Raw genomic sequence first — 20,889 nt, forward strand, 5'->3', positions numbered from 1 at the left:
AGCAAAACGTCGGTATCTTGGAGAAAAAAAGAAAGCAAAACAATGAATATCATGCACAATCCTCAACAGTAGTCCCTCCATCTCTCCCGTATGCCATGCAAAGCAGCCAGCCTTCATTCAAACTCCACAAGTCTCCTTTCAATAGACATGGTAACTTTGTTTTTAGGTATGCTTCTTTGTGATTGTTTTTCGAGTTTGGGTTTATCATTGTGAGCTTTTGGTGGTATCATTTGGTATCATTTCTTTCATGCGAGCATCCCTTAATCCTGGAAAAACTTGATGACTTGCTGCAAATCTCTCAAGCCGACGCCGTGCTTGGGGTAGCAAATGTAAACCTCTTCACCGAGGGCACCAAACTTGGATCGGAATCCAGCCTTTCTGCGCAGGCCAAGACTCTCGACAATGGAACGGTAGGTGGTGGCAAGGAACTTGGCCCGGATGCCGTGAAGGTGCTCGCCAGGAGTCAGCTTCTCCGACACACCAACACCAAACGTCACCTGTCCGGTGACGCACGACAGCGCGTGCTCAATGAGGACCTCGATGGCGCCGTTGACGGCTCCGGGGAAGTCCAGAGCCCACTTGACCTGCCAGCCGTGGCGAGGAGACAGCTTGGCCAAGACAACCATGGCGTGCACCTTGCCGTCCTTCTCGGCGGCGAAGTAGCGACGGTGCTCCGGGTCGACCCAGGGGCGCACCTCAGTCAAGTGCACCTGCTTGCCCTTGCGGTTGGCCTTCCAGGCCTCAATGGCCGGGTCGGCGCGCGAGATAAAGTCCTCGTCGGGCTTGACTTCGTGAATCTTGACGCCTTCACGCTCGACTCTGCGGGCCTTGGGTCCGCCAGCCGGGCTCTGATGTCTCGCCGTATCGACACGCTGCTCCTCGGTACAAGACAGGGTTCGCCAGCCCATGTCGTGTGCCAGAATCCTCTGCACGTCGTACGAGACAAGCATCCACATGGGTACAAGGCGGAGCTCAGTCACGACGTACTTGACAAACGACGAGATGACGTCCTTGTACTGCGACTTATCGCAGAGAGGGTCGCCAGTGATCATGGCAAACTTTTCCTGCTTGACGAATCCAATGGCGGCGCCAGACTTGTGTCTCCAAATCTCGAATCGCTCGTCGAGCCAAGAGGTGTTGGAAGCATCGCCATAGTTGGCAATGAGCTTCTCGACCGGGGGAGTATGGAGTGCGGCATACTGCTTGGTGGTATCGGCCTCGGGATGGGGCAGGCCGGGCTTGCGGTCGGGGAGGGACTTGGGGTCGCGGTAGAAGAGCGAGGCGTTTCGCACATCTCCGAGCTCGAGCATCCAGGTCACGATACGCTCGAGACCAAGACCGGCTCCAGCGTGGGGCGGCGCGCCGAGGTCGAAGCCGGCCAAGTACTCCTCCATGCCCTCTTCGGCAATGCCGGCGGCAGACATGTTGGCACGCAGCTCTCCGGCATCGTGGATACGCTGACCACCGGAGCAAATCTCCTGGCCGCGGATGAAGATGTCAAAGGATCGGGTCCACTTGGGGTCTTCGGGGTCTTTGTGGGTATAGAAGGGGCGGGCGTTTGTGGGGAAGCGGTCCAGCACGTAGTAATCGGTGTTGTACTTCTCCCTAACAAGCTCGCCCAGTCGGATCTCGTCAGAAGTAGAAAGATCCTCCTCGGGAGCCTCACGGCCGTCGTCTCGGAGCATCTGGAGACCGTCGCGGAAGTCGAGAATGAGCGTCTCGTCCAGATACTTGAACTCGGTGCTAGGCCATCGCTGCTTGAGGACCTCGACCTCGGGCATGGCGTAGACGGCCTTGAAGACGTTCTTGAGGAACTCATCAAGCACCTGGATGACCTCGTGGTAGTCATGCTCAATAGCCATTTCAATGTCCAGACCGGTGTACTCGGTAAGATGGCGATGAGTGTTTGAGTTTTCGGCACGGAAAACAGGACCAATCTCATAGACACGACCAAAGTCGGCAGAGACAGACATTTGCTTGGCGAGCTGGGGGCTCTGGGCCAAAAAGGCCTTGCGACCAAAGTAGTTGACCTTGAAGACGGAGGCGCCGCTCTCAGTGGCAGCGGGCTGGAGCTTGGGGGTGTTGATTTCTACAAAGCCGTAGCCCTCGAGGGTGTCACGGAACTGGCGAGAGACCATGGATCGGATGCGGAACAGGGCCTGGTTGGCCGGGTGTCGCAGATCAAGAATACGCGAAGACATGCGGTTGCGCATGGCCTCGGGGGGTCTGTAGACGCTGAAAGGGGCGCTCTGGGCCGGGTTCACAAGCCACAGGCCATGAATATCAACCTCGGCGTGGGAGACGGTGGCGGATCGGACAGGCTCGGGAGGTGCCTTGAGCACACCGTTGATTTGAAGCAGCGATTCAGCAGGAAGTTTCTGCACCCATTGGACCATTTCCATGTTTTCTCTAGAAAGGACACCCTGGATGGAAAAGGTCTGGTCGCGGAGAAGGAGGAAATCGAGGGCCTTGGAAAGCTGACGCTGGGTGTGAATGCGGCCACGGAAGTTGACCTCGGTGCCGATGGGCAGCGAGTCCAGCTCGGCGATGGTGTTGAGCTCATAGGGGTGGGTTGGCCAGTCAGAGCCGCTGCTGCGCACGCTGTCAAACGACGTGGTCGAGTTGTCCATGCTGGATCGTGGAGAGCCCTGGGCCGACCTACGACCGCCTCCCTCGTTCATCGACGCCAGGATCTGGCGCGTAGCCTCGCTGTGGACGGCCGGAGCAACGGGCGAGCTGGGGATGGACAGTGACGAAGCCACCGGAGTGGCAGAAGTGGGCGTGGCATTCATCATGTACTGATGGTAGCTGTTGCGGTTAGAGCTGGTGCCGCCATACGCCTTGGGGAGATGATCGCGAGGCACGGAACGGTCAGGGCTTGCCCGTCTGCTGCTTCTTGTGCTGTTGGAGCGCAAGGGGAGGCCAAAGGCCGATAGAATAGGGGAGTTTCTCCCGCTGTCGGTGCCCGGCATGGTGATGTATAAATATAGAGGAAGATGACGGGCTGGTTTCGAGCGTCTCTTGGACTGAGGGACTTGAGTTCCGTTGGTGACGGAAGTACTAATAAGACGTAGCCCCTGGGGTTATCGCCGCCGAAAACCCGCAGAATCGCTGAATTGATTGGCTGCACTGGTGATTTGCAGGTTTGCGCAAGGAACGAAGGAACTGCAAGTGTGGCAACGGGCAACTGAAGTGTGACTGGGTGGGCAGCAGTTCCAGTTCCGCTTGTGCTTGTTCGCCGTCCGGAGCTCGCGGGGTTGCTTGGCGGGGTCGCAATCAGTCAAAAATCAAACCAGCAGATGCTTGCAGCTGACTGGGGCTCTCTAATTGGTGCGGCGCTACGGTTCCCCTTCTGGACTGATGATGTTATCGAAGCCCCTGCCCTGACAGCTTTTGCGTCGTTTTTTCGCCTTCGCTGTGATCGCTTCACGGGAATGACGTTGGACTGAATCACGACAAGACTTCGAGGCGACAGCTGTCAAGTGGTTGGTTGCTGGCAGATTTGATTTGATTCGCCCGCGGGAGCTATTTTTGGTTGTTCTGGGAATATTAACCGGTAGTTGATATCTTCGAGGGAGGGGTGGCTAGCACCAAGAAGAGTAGAAGAGTGGGAGCAGAAGCAAGTTGAAATTTGCCTTTATGCTTGGAAAATGGATCTGTTTCCTAATGCTCTAGGGTATTTCATGCGCGAGTCAACGGCAGGATGGAGAGATGGAAAGAGAGGAGGGGAGGCGACAATGGCTCTTACTGAGGCTGCTCAAGCCTTATATAATACAGACAGCAACTTCAGAGAGGCTCTAGGGGGGTGCAAGTGTCTCTGACCAGGGTGACAAGACAGGAAAAAACTCGAATCCATCGATACAGCTAAGCAATACCAAATCACAGACTCAGCAACGACCAGAACGCAAATGGCCGGGTGCCGAACCGAGCTACGAGGCCTCGACTTGCCCACTCCTCGGCAACGCTCGTGAAGCACTCAGTCCAGCCTCTGCCCGTACAGTAACCCAGATCTCCACCCCTCGACTTTAGACTCCGCCCGAACCCGACAGCCTATCCGCCTAGCACGTTGGACGCGGAATTATCAGTGTCATTGGGTGGCAGCTGAGAGGGGGGGCCGTGTTAATTCGCTGTTGGAGGCCATTAGTTAGCCATTATCTAAGCGCATGCATGCAGGATTCTGGCGTCCCATCCACAGTAAGGTTCCCAGGCAAGCCAGGGATCCATGGATCTCTTCTTTTTTAGGCCCTGGTTGGCGCTGGGCTGGCCTGTGAAATTCTCCTCCGTTAGCTCGCGCTTTCGGCCGGCACTGCTGCTAGGCACTTTCTATCCCGGCGTCACACGACGGATTCAATGCTGCTTAGGCGACAATCGGGCAGCCGCATTCAGCGCGCGGGCGACGGACTCTAGATAGGGCGCGAGAGGGCAGAGTAGAAACCGGCCTGGGGTGCCCCAGCTGAAACCGCTTGCACATGATGAATAATAGTTTAGTAGGGGTATCAGCGCATATGCAGGTGAAATTCTACAGTCCTGCATGGCCCAATGATGTAATTGAGTCTTCTGCCTCTTCAGTCCTACAGTACCAACATGGGAATTCAGTAATCTATTACGAAGGAACTCGGTGATGGCAGCCATGGATCGCTCTCATGGGTACCTTTGCAGTGTGTACGCGTACCTGGGAAGACGCCGCGGCTGTGAATTGCATTGCTAGTGCCTGCAATTAGTGGTCGAGCGAGTGACATTTTGCAGAATTTTCTTCGGTTGCCGCCTAATATTCGTACACATACAGTGCACTATGAAGCACTCACACACCAACTTTGGAATGCTGACATGAGAGATTTGCGAGCTAGCCAACCACAGGCCACTCAGAGGGCTCAGAACATCTACCGGGCGTCCTCGATCTCTGCGCTACTCACTTGCAGCGCAACAGGAGAATCCTCTCAAGGGCTGCCTATGCCTTATCTGGGCGTTGCTAGCACAGCGAGGTACTACTGTATTGGGCAGATGCTGCTGGGACTGCAGGATTGCCGTGCTGTAGAGCCGCCGAGGTCGGGCACCTTGGTAGTCTATCGCGTGGGATGAATACTCGTCCATTGATGTCAATATTCACCCATCCAATGTGTTACAGCATACGACAATCATTCAAGCAACGCACTCAACTGTATTCAATGTTTAGTAAAAAATGCCACTGTTCCTTATGCAATGACGTCAAGCTCTGTAATTGTCTACTACTCGTAAGGCTCTCAAGGCCAAGACGGGACCACAACAAAAGACACATGGGAATCTGCATCGATGCACGGGCCCGGCATCGTGCGATCAGGTCGCCAAGCACTCCATCATATGAGCAGCGTCCAGGTCCAGGATCTTTGTCTGCAGCTCCCAACCCATCCGACGTCATGGCAGGTCTGTGCTCTCTTTCTCTTTCCAGCTTCTTCTACGGAGACCGCTGCCGGACCCATGCAAGAATTACGGAGTAGCCTCTCCGTTGCAGTTACAAGGGGTTGCTGCACTACGACTGCACGTAGTATCGAATGCTGATGGCGTCTGTTGCCCAGCTTTCTAGAAGTTCGTATCTCGTACTTGGAAGACAACTAAAACAACTTACAATGGACCGTGGCCCAACAAATCTGAACCAAATTGCCTCGTCCATCCATGGCCCAGCGCCAGATCACAACCACCAACATCCATCTCCTCTTCAGCCCATCCAAACCATCCAAATAGTGTCCCCCAAAGAAGCTTTTCGCCGATCCCATTGAACTCTGCTAGCGCCAGTCCCGACGCTGCCGAACCCGCTTCCGTCTCTCGTTGCAGCGTCTCCACGAAATAGATCAAACCATCCCACCAGCTATTAGCCCGTTGTTCCATTGGCATGGGCACTGCAGCCATTGTTGGGGGTTCCATGCAAGCCATTTTCCTTTTTCTTATTCTGTCTCTACTCCGTACTCCGTACTGTAAGTTAGGCTCTGTTTTTGCATCTCGCGATGGCCATCCTCACACACCTTGGCATACTGTATTAGGCCGTTAGATAACAACTTAGTAATAAGCCCTAAAGGGGGAGCCACTTGGACTCGTAGAAACAGGGCAAAAACGATACGGTACCTGGACTCCGCATTCCCCAAGGTATATCAACGACCTCGGGGTACCGATGACGCGTTATCCAGACTGTAGAAGAACAACCGCAACGTGGCAAAACACAGCACAGTCGGTTCATCATCGCCATCGCACTCAAGTATTCGCCTAGTACCTCATCTCATCTTGCCTCTTCCATCTAAGCCGTACCTTTTCCGTGCCTCGTCTCGTGCGCCACCCCTCATCTGATCAAAACTTTTTTTTTCCCTCCTCCTTTTCCATCTTTCCATCTCACTGGCTTCGCTCCACGCCCCTCTCTCCTCCATTCACCCCGCCAGTCTCATCTCATCCCCAGCACAGCCAATCCGCGTTCGCCCAGCCTTTCCGCAAGTCTGGCTGTATAGCAACCCAAATCGTCCATTCTCTTGAAATAGAATCGAGGCGGATGACCCTGAGCGCGCCTCCCACATGGAGATCGTCCCGGAACACATCAGGAAACCGACAGTCCCGGAGCCGGATGACTATGTCAACCCCTTGGAGGCAAGTTCCCGCTGGACCCTGAATGCGCGTGCTCAGGCCATCCGCTATGCGTCCAGCCTCGGCTTCAGCATCGCCAACCGCACTGAGCCTGCGGCACCTACGCCGTCCACCGAGTTCTGGGTTGACTCGACGCTCGCCGAAGCCAAGGGCCCCAAGAAGATCCGCGTCGAGGTATGGACGCCGCCGCGCCTGGCCATCGGGCCTCGTGCCTGTGTCGTGGCCCTCCATGGAGGCGGATGGATTCTGGGTCAGGGCACCGACAATGCGCGCTGGGCATGCGCCGTCATGACCTCGCTGGATGCCGTCGTCTTCACTGTCAACTATCGCCTGGCCCCCAATTACCCGTTCCCGACGCCCATTGAGGACTGCGTCGATGCCATCCTGGCGATTGCGAAACGTGCCGCGCAGTTTGGCATCGACCCCAATCGTATGATTCTCTCGGGCTTCTCCGCAGGGGCCACCACGGCCCTCTCCAGCTGGCTCATTCTGAAAGAGCCGGCGCGCTGGAACTACACGCTGCCATTCGCCGTCCCTCGCATCACCGGTCTCGTGCTCTTCTATCCCGGCCTGGACTGGACAATCAACAGGGCAGACAAGAGGCTTAGTTGCGCCCGTCCCGATCTCACCTTGTCCAAGGGCCTGACAGACCTCATCGATGCCTCATACGTCTATCCTCCCATTCCTCGTCCTGATCGCGCCGACTTGAGGCTCTCTCCGGGCCTAATGCCGGATGAGCTCATGAAGAATTTGCCGCCCATCCACTTGTGCTTATGCGAATATGACATGCTTCTCGCCGAGGGTCTCCGCTTCGCAGAAAGACTAAAGGCCCTGAAGAAGACGGTAACCGTCCGTGTCGTCGCAAAGGAAAAGCATGCATGGGACTGCCCCCCGCCAATGGTGCAAAAGGAGAGCGTCGAGGTCGAATATGGAGAGGCAACTCAGGCCATCGCCAATTGGCTAGGTCAGGAGCACGACACGGACAGGGAGTCGATGCGGTCTATGAAGACGAAGCGCCTGCGGATCCCCCGGCCTAGCTTCCTGGCCCTCAGGTCGAAATCAACAATAGGGCCCTTTTGAGTACGCTCCCTTGATTTCATTTTTCCTTGATTGGAAGCCTGTAGCGTTCCGGTTTTTTCCTTTATTTTCCTTTATTTTTCGCCATCGTCTCTGATTACCTCAGCTATTCCGCATGCTGGGTAGACAAGAATTAGTAGACAAGACAAGACAAGAGATGCGTGCATGGGGCAAGGTTACACCCAGGAGAATGCTACTGTATTTAGCGAATGGTTATTTCTGGCGTTGGGGCATGCATAGAAGCGGCGAACTGGAGAAACCCGTGTTTATACGATATAAACGGGAAATGTCTGACAAGATATCAATGTTGAATTTTACTTTCATCTTATCTACAAAAGCTGAATATACTCGATTATCTTATGTCATCACTAGCCGTTCTTTAATCAACTCAAAAAAGTCTATAACAATGAAACCTCCTAACAAGTAAGAAGAGAGATGGAGCAGCTTCATTTCTCACGCCTCTCATCCCTCACCCCCCCTCATCACATCTTTTCCTCATGCAAGCTACCGGCGGTCACATCCGCGGCGTTAAGCATGAATAGCCATTGGATCAATACTTGACATGCCTTAGTCCTTTCACTTCCAATTCTATTCCACGGGAGCCGGAAGTCAAAGTGGATTTGGATGATGCGGGTCAAGCACGTGGATCAAAGGTCCAATGCCGGGCGTGAGCCATGTGCCGGGATCGATTGGGTATTTTGCCTGGCACGATCCGCCGAAAGGGCGCCCAATGACAAAAAAAAATAGTCGTGAATATATGGAGTGTTGCTATTCGTTGCAGCACAGTATGATATAGATAGAGGGGGGGTGGGATTTTCTGGTTTAGAAGCTATCGGCTCGGAAGGTTCGGATAGGCTATCGGGATCACGGGCCCATGAGCACGAGGTGGCTTGAAGAGAGAGATGTGTGATTTAGAAGTCAAGTTAAGAAGTTTAGGTATTTGAGGGATGGAATGCGGGTTAATTAGAATGCTGACAAGGGGATGGCTTGAAGGGAAGATGTGCCGGAGGATGAAGGGGGGTGTTGTTTAAATTGTTGATGGAGGGGGGTGATTTTGGTGTTTTGTGGTTGGCATTGCTTTGAGATGCCTTCACGTGGGGGAGGGGATATAGACATGTGATGTTGTTTGAGGAGGTTGATGGTTGAGATGGCGTTGTTTTGGGGAGGGATTCCTAGATGGGCGATTGCTTTGGGTGAGATGGCTGAGATGGGTGCTAACCTGGAGGATGGTGATGGTGGAGATGGTTGCATTTCGATGACCGGCATTCAAGAGATGAGCGTGGATATTTTTATTGTGACTTGATTGCAGTTATTTGTTGATGACTGAATAATTTTTATTACATTTCCTCTATTCCGTAGCGGTTCATGTGTCAATTCTTGTATCAATAGCAAGTATATCCTTGCAATGTTTCATCGATGTAATTGACCAAGCAATTGCTACCTCCCGTTACATCTTTTATATTGAACAGATAATTACAGGCTTGGGTCCAATTTGTGATCAAGATTAATATTTTAAAAAGATTGTTAATAATCTCCATCATAAAATACTATGTTTCCACGCTTCCCGGTATCTGAGTTTCTTGGACTATGACCATTAATGTTGGATTCTACGAGATACAAAAAGTGCCTGCCATCGAGTCCAAGACTTTTTAACACTAGAATAATGTGAAAAATGAACGCTACTCGTTCGACATCGACTTGCAGTTTCTTGGCCTACATTAGTATAATACCGAGGCAGAGCTTGCTTAGTTAAAGCTGCACGATCAAGACTCTTGCACGACAGAACACTAATCCACCACCAGGTACTTGCTATGTGTTACAACATCAAACGTAATAAGTTTTCTGGGTAACAGACACCTAGATATTCAAATTATACTTCTCCAATGTGTTATATCAAAGGGCACGCAGCTTTCAATTCATCTTCAAGACGCTAGTATATTTGACCCAGCTAATAATAAGATATACTCGCCTCATGTCGTTCCTTCGTAAAATTACTAATATGTACTAGAACGTGCTAACAAGGCCGCTTGAATATGCCAGCCAAATTTACCACTTAGCCTCCTTGCTCTCAACAAAGCCCTTCAGAATGCCAACAATCTTATCCAGAGCGGCCAGGTAGACCCTCAGGTCAGTGGAGACCTTGTCCTGATCAGCTCCGAGCTTGGTATAGAAGTCGTTGCGGTAAGGGCAGGCGCTCATGGCAGCGCTGAAGACGGGCTTGATCAAGAAGCTGTGGTGAGGCTTGAGGGTCGAGCCGTAGGCGTTTCGGAAGGAGTCGGCAAGCTCCTCGGAGGGGTTGGCGACGTTGGCGCTGAGGGCAAGGCAAGTAAACTCGAGACCACTGATTCGGGAGTATATGGTTAGTGACACGATTCTTCGAATGGAAGGGACAAGGTTAGGTTACATACCGGACAAGCCACAGGAGACCCTCGGTGGCAGTGTGCTTCTTGGTCTTGAGCTCGTTGCGGACGAGGTCCTGGATGTTCTCAGACTCGGCGGGAGCGGCGAGCTGACGCTCACGGAGTTTCTAAGCGTGAAACCAAACGCGTCAGCTACTGAAGACGCATCCAATTGACCAACTACTTTCTAAGCTTGCCACTTACCTTGACGTTGCCAAGCATATCGTTCTTGACAGGAGAGAAGGCAACAGAGCCCAGAACATCTAGACGGGCAGAACAGTTAGACACAAAGCTCTCCCCGGTGCATTGGAGCGTATGGACGCAGCAGCAACCTACCAAACATGGTGGTCAGGGACTCGGCAGCATCGAGGAACTGGGTGGTAGCAATGGCATTGCCCTTTTCGGCATCAATGGGCACGTCGACAAAGGACTGCTTGAAGGTGTGGACGATGGTGGCGCCCTCGGGGATGGCAAGAGCAGACATGATGAATTAATTTTTTGCGTTTCTTTTCTGTTGGAATTCTTCTAGATTGTTTGGCAAAACAGGACAGAGACGAATTGAAGCTGGGGAGAGGGAAGAGAAGTTGAAGTATCAGGTCGTAAGTCGGTGAATGCTCGACATTGTGCTTGGGAGCTGGTGGGGGCAAGAGGCTCAGGTGGGGTTTTGGCCAGGTGTCTCAGGAGAATGCGAGAAAGGGGTCAAGGGTCAGGGAGTTTTATGGGGCAGGTTCGGATGTACCTTTCCGTGGCTGTACCGGCAAAGAGGTACCTACGTGCTAAGTACGAGTACATGCAACCATTCGATATACGAGGTTTGGGCTGCTTGAAGTCAATTCAGTGACCTGTTATAAAGACGGTGAAGATTGAGGAGATTGGTAATTGGTAATTGTAGATGTACAGAGTAGGTACATGCACGTCACTTGGTGGAAGCAATACCGTTAAAGTATTCTGCCGTCAATGCTTGGGTGAAGATACTTTGGTCACGATGGGTCGCCAATTGGAACACGTCCGTCCTGCTGCATGTGCATGTACTCCGCATTTATCGAGGCATGGCATTGGTTTCACCAGATCGCTACCAGTGTTTGGAGGCTTACATAAGGCAGTTCAATGCAGTGGTGTCAGGCTCATGGCAAGGCCTCAGTGGATCTTCTTACGCGTCAGTTGAACGCATGCGAATCATGATCAAACCCGTAGTCGTATATGTCACCACATAGTTCATCGCTTGTGTCGATGCATTCTGTCCCTGGAATTGAATCCAGCGGCATAGAGATCGCCTCTTTTCCCCTTTCCTTTGATCTGTTTTTTAAAGTTGGAAGATTTACAGTAAATCTCCATCCAATCTTGACTCCATCCACACGTGCCTTGCGCATGGCTTGAGGCATCTTGCTTCTATGCAGCTAGCTCAGATCTTCCGAGATTCAGCATTCAAACAATGAGATCCATTCGTACACTCTAACATTATTCATATCCATTAGTTTAATACTAAATCAACAGCCGACACGAGGGGAACAAAACAATCGATCGCATTGATGGCTACGTCACCTTGTCCAGCTGCTTTTCTTTTAGGTAACCTCCAGGGTCCTTGATAGTCATGACGTCACTATTCCTCTGCCGCAATAAGGCAGCCCCTCCGACTCAATCAGCCTCCGAAACCCGCCAAATAATATTATTCAGTGTCACACAACCGAAAAAAACTTGAATAGTTAGCCAAGGCCATATCAATGCAGCCAAATAGACGTAGCTGATAGAAATTGGCTTTGCATTAGCTGCCCATTTCACCAATCTGGAGCCACGAATCTCTGCTTTCATTCGATATCAGCCCCGTGGCGCCGCCAACATCTGCCCCCAGCTGCTCCCCCCCTCAAAGAAAGCTGTGCTACCCGATGATGTGCAGGGTTGGTTCAGCTAGCTCTCTTCGGGTCGATCCTTCGTCATGGTCTCATCTTGTCAAAGTCTGCTGAGCTTGGACCCCCGCTTCCTTGATGGCTTCGTCTTGGCATAGCTAGCATTCCAGCTATATAAACCTCCGTATATTGTGCTTTATTATAAGTTCTCCATGTCGTCATGCCCTCGTGAAACCATTGAATTGCTTTATGACCTTTTAATCGTCTTTTCTACGGCCACTTCCTCAAACCGTGACGTTCATTTCCAACTCGTGTTCTTGCAACAAAGCCCCTACGGCCGAACCAGTAGATTTATTCCATCATTTTCAGCAATCGAGATGGCTGCCCCAAAGCCCGCACAGCATAGTGGACATGGCTTCCACGGCTTCATGGACAACTTGAAGGGCAAGCTCCATGATTCCAAGCTAAAAGACGCCAAAGTAGCTGTATCAAACAAGAAACATCAGATTGGAAAGTTTGGCAACCTGTTCAACAGGGACCACCGACACGACGAGGCGCACGAGATTCGCTGCGATAACAAGAGAACCAAGATCTGTGCCTCTCACCGTTTCCAGTCATACTTCCCCGAGCGCGAAGGAAACCTTGTCAAGTGGTATGTGGACGGACGGGATTATTTCTGGGCGGTATCCGTCGCTTTGGAACAGGCCAAAGAAACAATCTACATTGAAGACTGGTGGCTCTCGCCAGAGCTCTTCCTGAGACGGCCTCCACATCAGAAACAAGAATACAGGCTCGACCAGATTCTGAAAAGAAAAGCAGAACAGGGAGTCAAGATCTATGTCATTGTTTACAAAGAGGTCGAAGCAGCGCTTACATGCAATTCCGAACACACCAAACATGCCCTGCAAGCGCTCTGCCCGAAAGGCACTCCAGGATACAACAACATCAATATTATGCGGCATCCGGATCACAATGTGCTCGAAAACGCAGCAGATATGACAATGTACTGGGCTCACCACGAAAAGTTCATCGTCATCGACTATGCGATTGCTTTCATCGGCGGTCTCGATCTCTGTTTTGGGCGATGGGATGCTCACCATCACCCGCTGTCAGATATCCACCCAGATGAGGTGAAATCAGAGGTTTGGCCCGGTCAGGACTTTAACAACAATCGAGTCATGGACTTCAAAAAGGTCCAAGATTGGCAAGACAACGAACTCAGCAAGGCAGATTACGGCCGGATGCCCTGGCATGACGTCTCCATGGCCGTCATCGGCCCTTGTGTATATGATATCGCCGAGCATTTCGTTTTGCGGTGGAACTTTGTCAAACGTGACAAGTATAAACGTGACGAGAGATTCGACTGGATTATACTAGAGGGCCGTGAAGGTGAGGACGAGGATTTGATCGGAGTACAACGGCCAAAGTATCCACAGGGTGACTATCTCAGACACCCCCTGAACCCTCTGAGCACCAAGAATCTGCTCGGTCGAGGTACTGTTAATGCCCAGGTCGTCAGATCCAGCGCCGACTGGTCCAGTGGAATCCTGACAGATCGATCCATTCAAAACGCATATGCAGAGGTTATTGCTACCGCGGAACATTACGTCTATATTGAGAATCAATTCTTCATCACTGCTACCGGCGAGCACCAATCCCCAATCCGCAATACCATTGGCGCGGCCATTGTTGAGGCTGTGGTTCGAGCAGGAAAAGAAGGCCGGAAGTTCAGGGTCATTATTATCATCCCTGCCGTTCCGGGGTTTGCAGGCGATCTTCGAGACGATGCAGCCTCTGGCACAAGAGCCATCATGGATTACCAGTACAAGTCAATATGTCGAGGAGAGCACTCCATCTTTGAGCAGGTCAAGGCTCAGGGAGTCGACCCCACCAAACACATCTTCTTCTTCAACTTGAGATCATATGACCGCTTGAATAAGACTCCGGCCATAGCTGAAGCGGAGCAGAAGACGGGCATCAAGTACCAGAAAGTCCAGCGAGCTCTTGCCGAAGAGATTATGGGCGAGGGAATCCACGGGACGTCTGATCCTATAGAAAACGAGAGAGACAACCATATGGGACAGGAAAGTGAAAAGGAGAAAGGCCGTAACGAGGCACTGCAAGCCAAGGAGATTTTTGAAAAGGCCAAGCCCAAGGAAGAGGTCCAGACGTCGACTTCTGTCTCACACCACGCCATGGCCGACCAAGAACCTTTAGAAGACGAGCCATGGGCAGATCCAGAGTCCGAAATCAAGAACTGGATCCAGGAGGAGCTCTACGTGCATGCCAAGCTGCTGATTGCCGATGATCGAGTCGTGATTTGCGGCTCGAGTAACCTCAACGATCGCAGTCAGATGGGAAATCACGACAGCGAGCTGAGTATTGTCATGGAAGACACCAATATTGTCAGAACGACGATGGACGGAAGGCCGTTTGAAGCAGGATACCATGCGACGACCTTAAGACGATTCCTTTGGCGAGAGCATCTCGGTCTTTTGCCCCCTCAGGACTTTGATGCCAAGGACGATATCAACGCCCAGCCCCCTAGTGTCGAGCCCGAGAATAACGTCTACGATAATGATGAGAGTTGGAAGTTTGTAGAGGATCCGCTGGGTGACGAGTTGTGGGATCTGTGGACAAGTCGAGCAGACAAGAACACGGAGCTCTTCCGCCACCTCTTTCACGCTGATCCAGACGACCACAGTAAGTTCACACTTCCCACATCTTTTTTAGGAGTAAGTAGCACAAGCTAACCACAAGGGCTAGTCAAAACATTTGACGATTACGATCGATATTTGCCGCCTAGGGGCGTCAAGTCGGGGCACATTTTCGACCAGTTCATGCCGCCCGAGGAGGCGAAGAAGAAGCTGGCGCAGATCAAGGGGCATCTGGTGTGGATGCCGATGGACTTTTTGAAGGATGCAGAGATGGCGGAGCGGGGACTCCAGGTGAATTCGTGGACGGAGAGTGTGTATACTTGATTGCGTATATGTGAAGAGTTGTCTTTGCTTTTCTTTTCATTGTTCTTCCTTAATAGGGCCGCTGAGAGGGAAGCACTTGAATACCTAATGAGTAAAAGACTGGAGCTGTAATGAATGAATGGGTACATGTATTGATTAACCGTCCATCCATCCATCCATCCATTCATGAAATTTATGCACCGCGGCGCCTAAACCGTAGCTTCAGCCACATCGATGCATCATCGACCAATGCTTGCGAATCTCGTGCATCTACCAGAAACTCCGTTGCCGAAGCGCGGCCGCATAGTCGGTCGCATCAAGCAGGGGGGACAAGCGAACGTAGCCCTACGCGAGAAACTCCTAAAGTAAGTAAAGTAGCAGCAGAAGCCCTTTTTTGCCTCTGTTTGTGTCACAGCTCGATGGGCGTGAAAAACAAGAGGACACGAGATTTGGGACACAGTTAGCGGGTTGCGCTTGTGGACTGGAAGCGCCGCGGTGGTGGCCAATGGTAGGGGCGAGATGGTCAATCACACGCATAAGCTTGGGTGACATGAGGGTTGATATGGGTGATGGAAAGGAAAGGAAAGGTGTTGACTCAGAGGGTGATTTCGCTTCCCCTCTTCGGATATGTGAATGGATCTTGGTTTTTGGTTAGTGGTTGGTTTTGGCAGGAGGTGAGAGTTGATGCAGTTGTTGTGTGATGAGAATGAGGTTGAGTCGGTGAAGGTTGAGGGGAGACGGCGAAGTTGAAACTGCCCCTGGAGATTAAGAAGCTGAGTAGTACTAGGAAGATATCAGCTGGTGTCTTTGGGAGACGGCATCAAAGGTTGACAAAGAGGAAGAGGTAGAAGAAGAAGTAAAAGTATAGCGCATCCTCTGGCGCTATTGCTGGATTGGCTGTTGCCATCGTCGAGTCTAGGATCTTCATAGTTGAGGCTATACTCGTAACATCCTTGTATTTGAACCCTTGTTTCTTTGATGCCCAAGTTTCGTTGGCAGGATTTGACAGCGGCAACTCGCCCAGACCCGTCAAACTCAGTTTACGAGAGTGCATCCAACAACATGCCATCCATATATATATATATATATATATATATAAGTAATATGCTTCTTTTTCTGTTTCAGCCTCTCCATCCCGTGCATGTCGGCCCGTCGATGTGGTGTCTTCAGCAACCTGCAAGAAATGCTTGATTCATGCTGGTCCAGGGGCCCCCCGCCAGCCACCAGCCGCTGTAGGCGCCCCGCAGTGGCTCTTATTACAGCGGTCCAGCAGTACCTAACAGTACCTAACAGGCGCCGAGCCCCACGTTGGTTGCCCAAACCCAATCCAGCGGCTATTCCTGAGCCGTCAATGGCATCACCAGAGCAGCCCGGCAAATCACCAATCGTCCATGCCAAAAGCCCTGGTATGTTGCTTTAAGCTTTTTTGTCTTTTCTTCTTTTTTCGCAACCTTGATTTTAATTTCGTCCACCGTGCATCAAGCAATTACGCACATCTCCATCGATTCATCTCGATCCGATTACTGCTCTGTGTTCTGTCGTTGTCGCAGCTATCAAGCAGAGACCCCGCTTCAGAAGCCAAATCCAACGACCACGAGATACAAAGGCAGAGGTGTCACCAAGCTTAGGTAGCAGCTACGAACTAATCTTACGTTGCCTCCACACAACACACGCAGCTCGAGACACGCAAGGCTACTACGCAAGCCTCTTCGCCTTCGACCTCGGGCTCGATCCTTCGACTTCGACCCAGCTGGGCATACAAACGGCACCGCTGCTTACAGCTCCCACTCGTTCGTTCTCTCCGCCACTTGTGCCGCTACTCGTACTCTTCTCCCCATCTTGCGAGCAACCAGCATCTCAATATCCCTCTCGTCAAGCTTTGTCATCGCACCGCACTGCTGCATCCCGCTGGCCGTCTCTGTCCTCCGCGCCGCCGACGCGCATGCGACCTGCTGGCCGTCTCAGCCTTGGCCATTGAGTCTCCCGCCAGTCGCACAAGATGACACAGTCCCCCATGATAGCCGCGCCGCCCAAGGCCACCAACGAGATCGACTGGGTCACGCCCTTGAAGTCCTACATCCGCGACACCTACGGCGATGACCCCGAACGATATGCCGAGGAGTGCGCGACGCTCAACCGCCTGAGGCAGGACATGCGAGGTGCGGGCAAGGAGAGCATCACCGGGAGGGACATGCTCTACCGGTACTATGGACAGCTGGAGCTGCTGGACCTACGCTTCCCTGTGGATGAGCAGCACATTAAGATTTCCTTCACATGGTGAGTCGCCACGCTGCAACATATTCGATATCCGTCATCCATCTGAGAGATTCTATGCTAATAACAATTCTGCTCAACAGGTTCGACGCATTCACCCACAAGCCTACAACGCAGTACTCGCTCGCATTCGAAAAGGCGTCCGTCATCTTCAACATCTCGGCTGTTCTTTCCGGCCACGCTGCCATACAGAACCGAGAAGACGATTCCGCACTCAAAGTGGCCTACCACTCGTTTCAAGCGTCGGCCGGCATGTTTACATATATAAACGAAAACTTTCTACATGCTCCTTCATTCGACCTGAGCCGAGAGACTGTCAAGACGTTGATCCATCTCATGCTTGCTCAGGCGCAGGAGATCTTTTTGGAAAAGCAGGTCAAGGACCAGAAAAAGGCCGGCTTGCTGGCTAAACTGGCATCGCAGGCGGGATATCTTTATGGGCAGGCCGTTGAAGGCGTGCAGGAAAACGTCACAAAGGCCATATTTGAAAAAGTCTGGCTGGCAATGGTCCAGGTAAGCTGCACAATTGAGGGGGAAATAGTTACCCTGCATTCCGCATTCTTCTCTGAGTCGAGTATGCAACGAGATGGCTAATCCAAGAGACAAAATCGCATAATTACAGATCAAAGCCAATCTTCTCAACTCCATAGCGCAGTACTATCAGGCAATGGCAGACGATGAGGGTGGCCAACATGGTGTGGCGCTATCACGACTCCAGGTCGCTGACGCCCTGGCCAAGGAAGCTGACCGATTAGCAAAGAGCTTCCCCAGCACTGTTCCGTCCAATGCCAATCTCGGTGCTGACTGTAGTACCCATCTACAAGAAATCACAAAGCGACAGTGCTCCGCGGTGCAGGAGCGGCTACGAGAGGCTATCAAGGACAATGATTACATCTACCACCAGACAGTTCCCCCGGAAGCGAGCTTGCCCCAGATTGCCAAGCTACCCGCCGCGAAGCCGATTCCCGTATCTGAGCTCTACGCAGGCCAGGACATCCAGCGCATCACCGGACACGACCTGTTCTCCAAGATTGTGCCCATGGCGGTGACTGAATCTGCGAGCTTATACGATGAAGAAAAGGCGAAGCTGGTTCGGGCCGAGACAGAAAAGGTGGACACTGCAAACGGCGAAATGGCAGCCAGTCTGGATTATCTACGACTTCCGGGGGCGTTGCAAGTGTTGAAGGGCGGTTTCGATCAAGATATTCTTCCCGACGAAGACTTCCGGCAGTGGTGTGAAGACGTAGCCAATCACGAAAACCCAGTGAGCATCTTTGACTTTTTACGGAGCGAGAAGGAGTCTATAGTGTCTACTCTGGACAAGAGCTCCAAGCAGCTGGATATGGAGGAGAGCGTGTGTGAAAAGATGCGATCCAAGTACGAAAATGACTGGAGCCAGCAGCCCAGCGCACGCCTCACAACGACCTTGCGGGGAGATATTCGCAATTACCGAGAAGCTCTGGAAGAGGCTAGCAGGAGCGACGGCCAGCTAGCAGCGAAGCTACGCCAGAATGAAGCCTGGTTCGATGAAATGCGAGACGCCGTCGCAAACGGGCAAGTTGACCAGCTCTTCTCAAAGGCGGTTTCTCAGGCCAAGGGGAGGGGTAGCAACGCCGTCAGCCCATCCGGAAACGAGCCTAACCTGCTCGATGCCGACTTTGACGAATCTGGGCCGTCGGTCGTGGAACAGATTGCAAGGGTCGAGGATATTCTCAAGAAACTCAATCTCATCAAGAGAGAGAGGAACCAGGTCCTCAAAGATCTTAAGGAGAAGGTAAGAAGATTGTCTCATTAATACCGCCAATGTTGTTTGGAACAATAGACTGATGACAAACGAAAACAGATCCACACCGACGACATTTCACAAGTCCTCATCCTTAACAAAAAGACTATAGCAAACTATGAGCAGCAGCTCTTCAAGCAGGAATTGGAAAAGTTTAGGCCTCATCAGAATCGTTTGCTCCAGGCCAACCACAAACAATCGGCGTTGATGAAGGAACTCACGGCCACATTCAACACTTTACTGCAGGACAAGCGCGTGCGGGCCGAGCAGAGCAAGTATGAATCAATCCAGCGACAGCGGCTATCAGCAATTGGCAAGTATAAGCGTGCCTATCAGGAATTCTTGGATCTGGAAGCTGGCTTGCAGAGCGCAAAGAATTGGTATTCGGAGATGAGGGAGACGGTGGAGAGCCTTGAGAAGAACGTGGATACTTTTGTAAACAACCGGAGGTCAGAGGGTGCACAACTGCTCAACCAAATCGAACAAGAGCGAGCATCGAACAAGACGCAACAGGCAGAGCTGGAGCGAGAGCGGCTACGAGGCCTCATGGAGCGCATGTCGATGGAACCTGGGCAGCCAGCGGCACCACCCAAGCTTCCCTCGCAGAGGCCAACACCTGCACCTCTGATGCAGAAACAAAATTCGGCCTCTCGGTATGGGCAGGGCAGCGGCAGCAATAGCTATCAGGGGCAATTCCAGATGCCTACATCGCCGCCACCAAACCAGCAGAACTTTCCTGGCTACGCCAGCCCTCCTCCTCAAAGCACATTTTCTCAACCTGTATATAACCCGAGCACATACGGCAGAAACCCTGGTCCGACATCACCACCTCCGACCCAGACCTCTTTTGGTATGAACGTCATGAGAGGCCCTCAATCACCGCCGCCAACACAGACATCTTTCGGACAGCACCAGGCTTACAACACATATGGAGCGTTGCCTGCGCAACATCAGCAGCCACTGCAGCAGCAACAGCCCCCTCAAGGATATGTGCCTCCTGGCTTCGTCCCACCACCTCCTCCCCCGGGACCTCCTCCGCTGGGGCCTCAGCAAACTATCCATTTCGGACAGCAGGACTATGATCCCAACCAGAGCGCACAGCCTCGGTCAGCTCAAGCACAGCAGACACATGATCCATGGGCAGGACTGAACGCATGGAAATAACGAACAACGGTGGTGTTGGCAGTGTTATTCGCGCAGTGAATACCGTGGCAGTTGGTTGGATGATAATGTGAATACCTGGTTTAAAAAAACACGCAGAAGAAACAGGGGCAGTTTGAAGGATAATGTCATGCTGCAGGACGGAAACTGACTAGGGGAAGAGGGGTGTAAAAGAGACGGGCAAAAGGATAGAAGTATGTATGCTGATGGCATCAATAATATGTTTCTCTCTTTTCATTCTCTATTCTTGGGTATAGATGGCAACGCGAGAAATTCCAAACGGGCTGGACCAATGGTCTTGATACTTAATTCCTAGTACTAATAGTGGCTGCCATTGTATGCCTAGTTCATCTTCGTTTACGAACATGCGTAAAGATCGTAGCTTAATGCGTATGCCCTTGTTCTGCCGGTCGATCTAGGCAAAGAAGCCGTCAAAGCTACAGCCGAATGTGACTCTAGAGTTATCGAACCATGGCTGGTACGACGACTGCTGGCCCGGCTCAAATTCGTATTGCAATAGCTCAATGGTGCAAATCTCCCAGCAGAAGCTCTGGGAGATTAGCACCATGACCCCTCATGACCTGAATTGGATTTGGGACTTCAACAAGGACATTCCAATGCGTGATGAAGAGCTTGTCCATGACAAGGTCCCGAATTGTTCAAGAACAACCCCGAGGGCCAGCCGTTTGCGCATGGGATGGTGAAGTTGACCTACAGAACTCGAATAGAGCTGTTAGAATCCGTACAGTCACAGCTAGTCGGTATGGAGAGGAAGCGGATTCTTTGGG

The 20,889-nt window shown here is 52.0% G+C and overlaps 5 protein-coding genes across 5 annotated transcripts; 3 read left to right on the plus strand and 2 right to left on the minus strand.

The window, feature by feature from the left end:
- Positions 1-260: 260 nt before the first annotated feature.
- Positions 261-2,972, minus strand: T069G_01131 (tRNA synthetases class II (D, K and n) domain-containing protein; the record flags this gene model as incomplete). Its single annotated transcript, XM_056168341.1, has 1 exon — positions 261-2,972. One exon carries the CDS (start codon positions 2,970-2,972, stop codon positions 261-263), a length of 2,712 nt encoding a protein of 903 aa, XP_056033657.1.
- A 3,562-nt stretch (positions 2,973-6,534) lies between these two features.
- On the plus strand, positions 6,535-7,683 carry T069G_01132 (alpha/beta hydrolase fold domain-containing protein; the record flags this gene model as incomplete). The annotated part of the gene is made up of 1 exon (XM_056168342.1): positions 6,535-7,683. The coding sequence occupies one exon, from the start codon at positions 6,535-6,537 to the stop codon at positions 7,681-7,683; it is 1,149 nt and encodes a 382-aa protein (XP_056033658.1).
- Positions 7,684-9,726: 2,043 nt separating this feature from the next.
- Positions 9,727-10,563, minus strand: T069G_01133 (glycolipid transfer protein (GLTP) domain-containing protein; the record flags this gene model as incomplete). The annotated part of the gene is made up of 4 exons (XM_056168343.1): positions 9,727-10,021; positions 10,089-10,207; positions 10,284-10,342; positions 10,416-10,563. 4 exons carry the CDS (start codon positions 10,561-10,563, stop codon positions 9,727-9,729), a joined length of 621 nt encoding a protein of 206 aa, XP_056033659.1.
- A 1,737-nt stretch (positions 10,564-12,300) lies between these two features.
- On the plus strand, positions 12,301-14,904 carry T069G_01134 (phospholipase D active site motif domain-containing protein; the record flags this gene model as incomplete). The annotated part of the gene is made up of 2 exons (XM_056168344.1): positions 12,301-14,626; positions 14,690-14,904. The coding sequence occupies 2 exons, from the start codon at positions 12,301-12,303 to the stop codon at positions 14,902-14,904; spliced, it is 2,541 nt and encodes an 846-aa protein (XP_056033660.1).
- Positions 14,905-16,882: 1,978 nt separating this feature from the next.
- On the plus strand, positions 16,883-20,104 carry T069G_01135 (BRO1-like domain-containing protein; the record flags this gene model as incomplete). Its single annotated transcript, XM_056168345.1, has 4 exons — positions 16,883-17,160; positions 17,241-17,670; positions 17,780-18,931; positions 19,001-20,104. The coding sequence occupies 4 exons, from the start codon at positions 16,883-16,885 to the stop codon at positions 20,102-20,104; spliced, it is 2,964 nt and encodes a 987-aa protein (XP_056033661.1).
- Positions 20,105-20,889: the final 785 nt, after the last annotated feature.

The sequence above is a fragment of the Trichoderma breve genome, chromosome 1 (genome assembly GCF_028502605.1).
Source record: "Trichoderma breve strain T069 chromosome 1, whole genome shotgun sequence".
Taxonomy (NCBI): domain Eukaryota; kingdom Fungi; phylum Ascomycota; class Sordariomycetes; order Hypocreales; family Hypocreaceae; genus Trichoderma; species Trichoderma breve.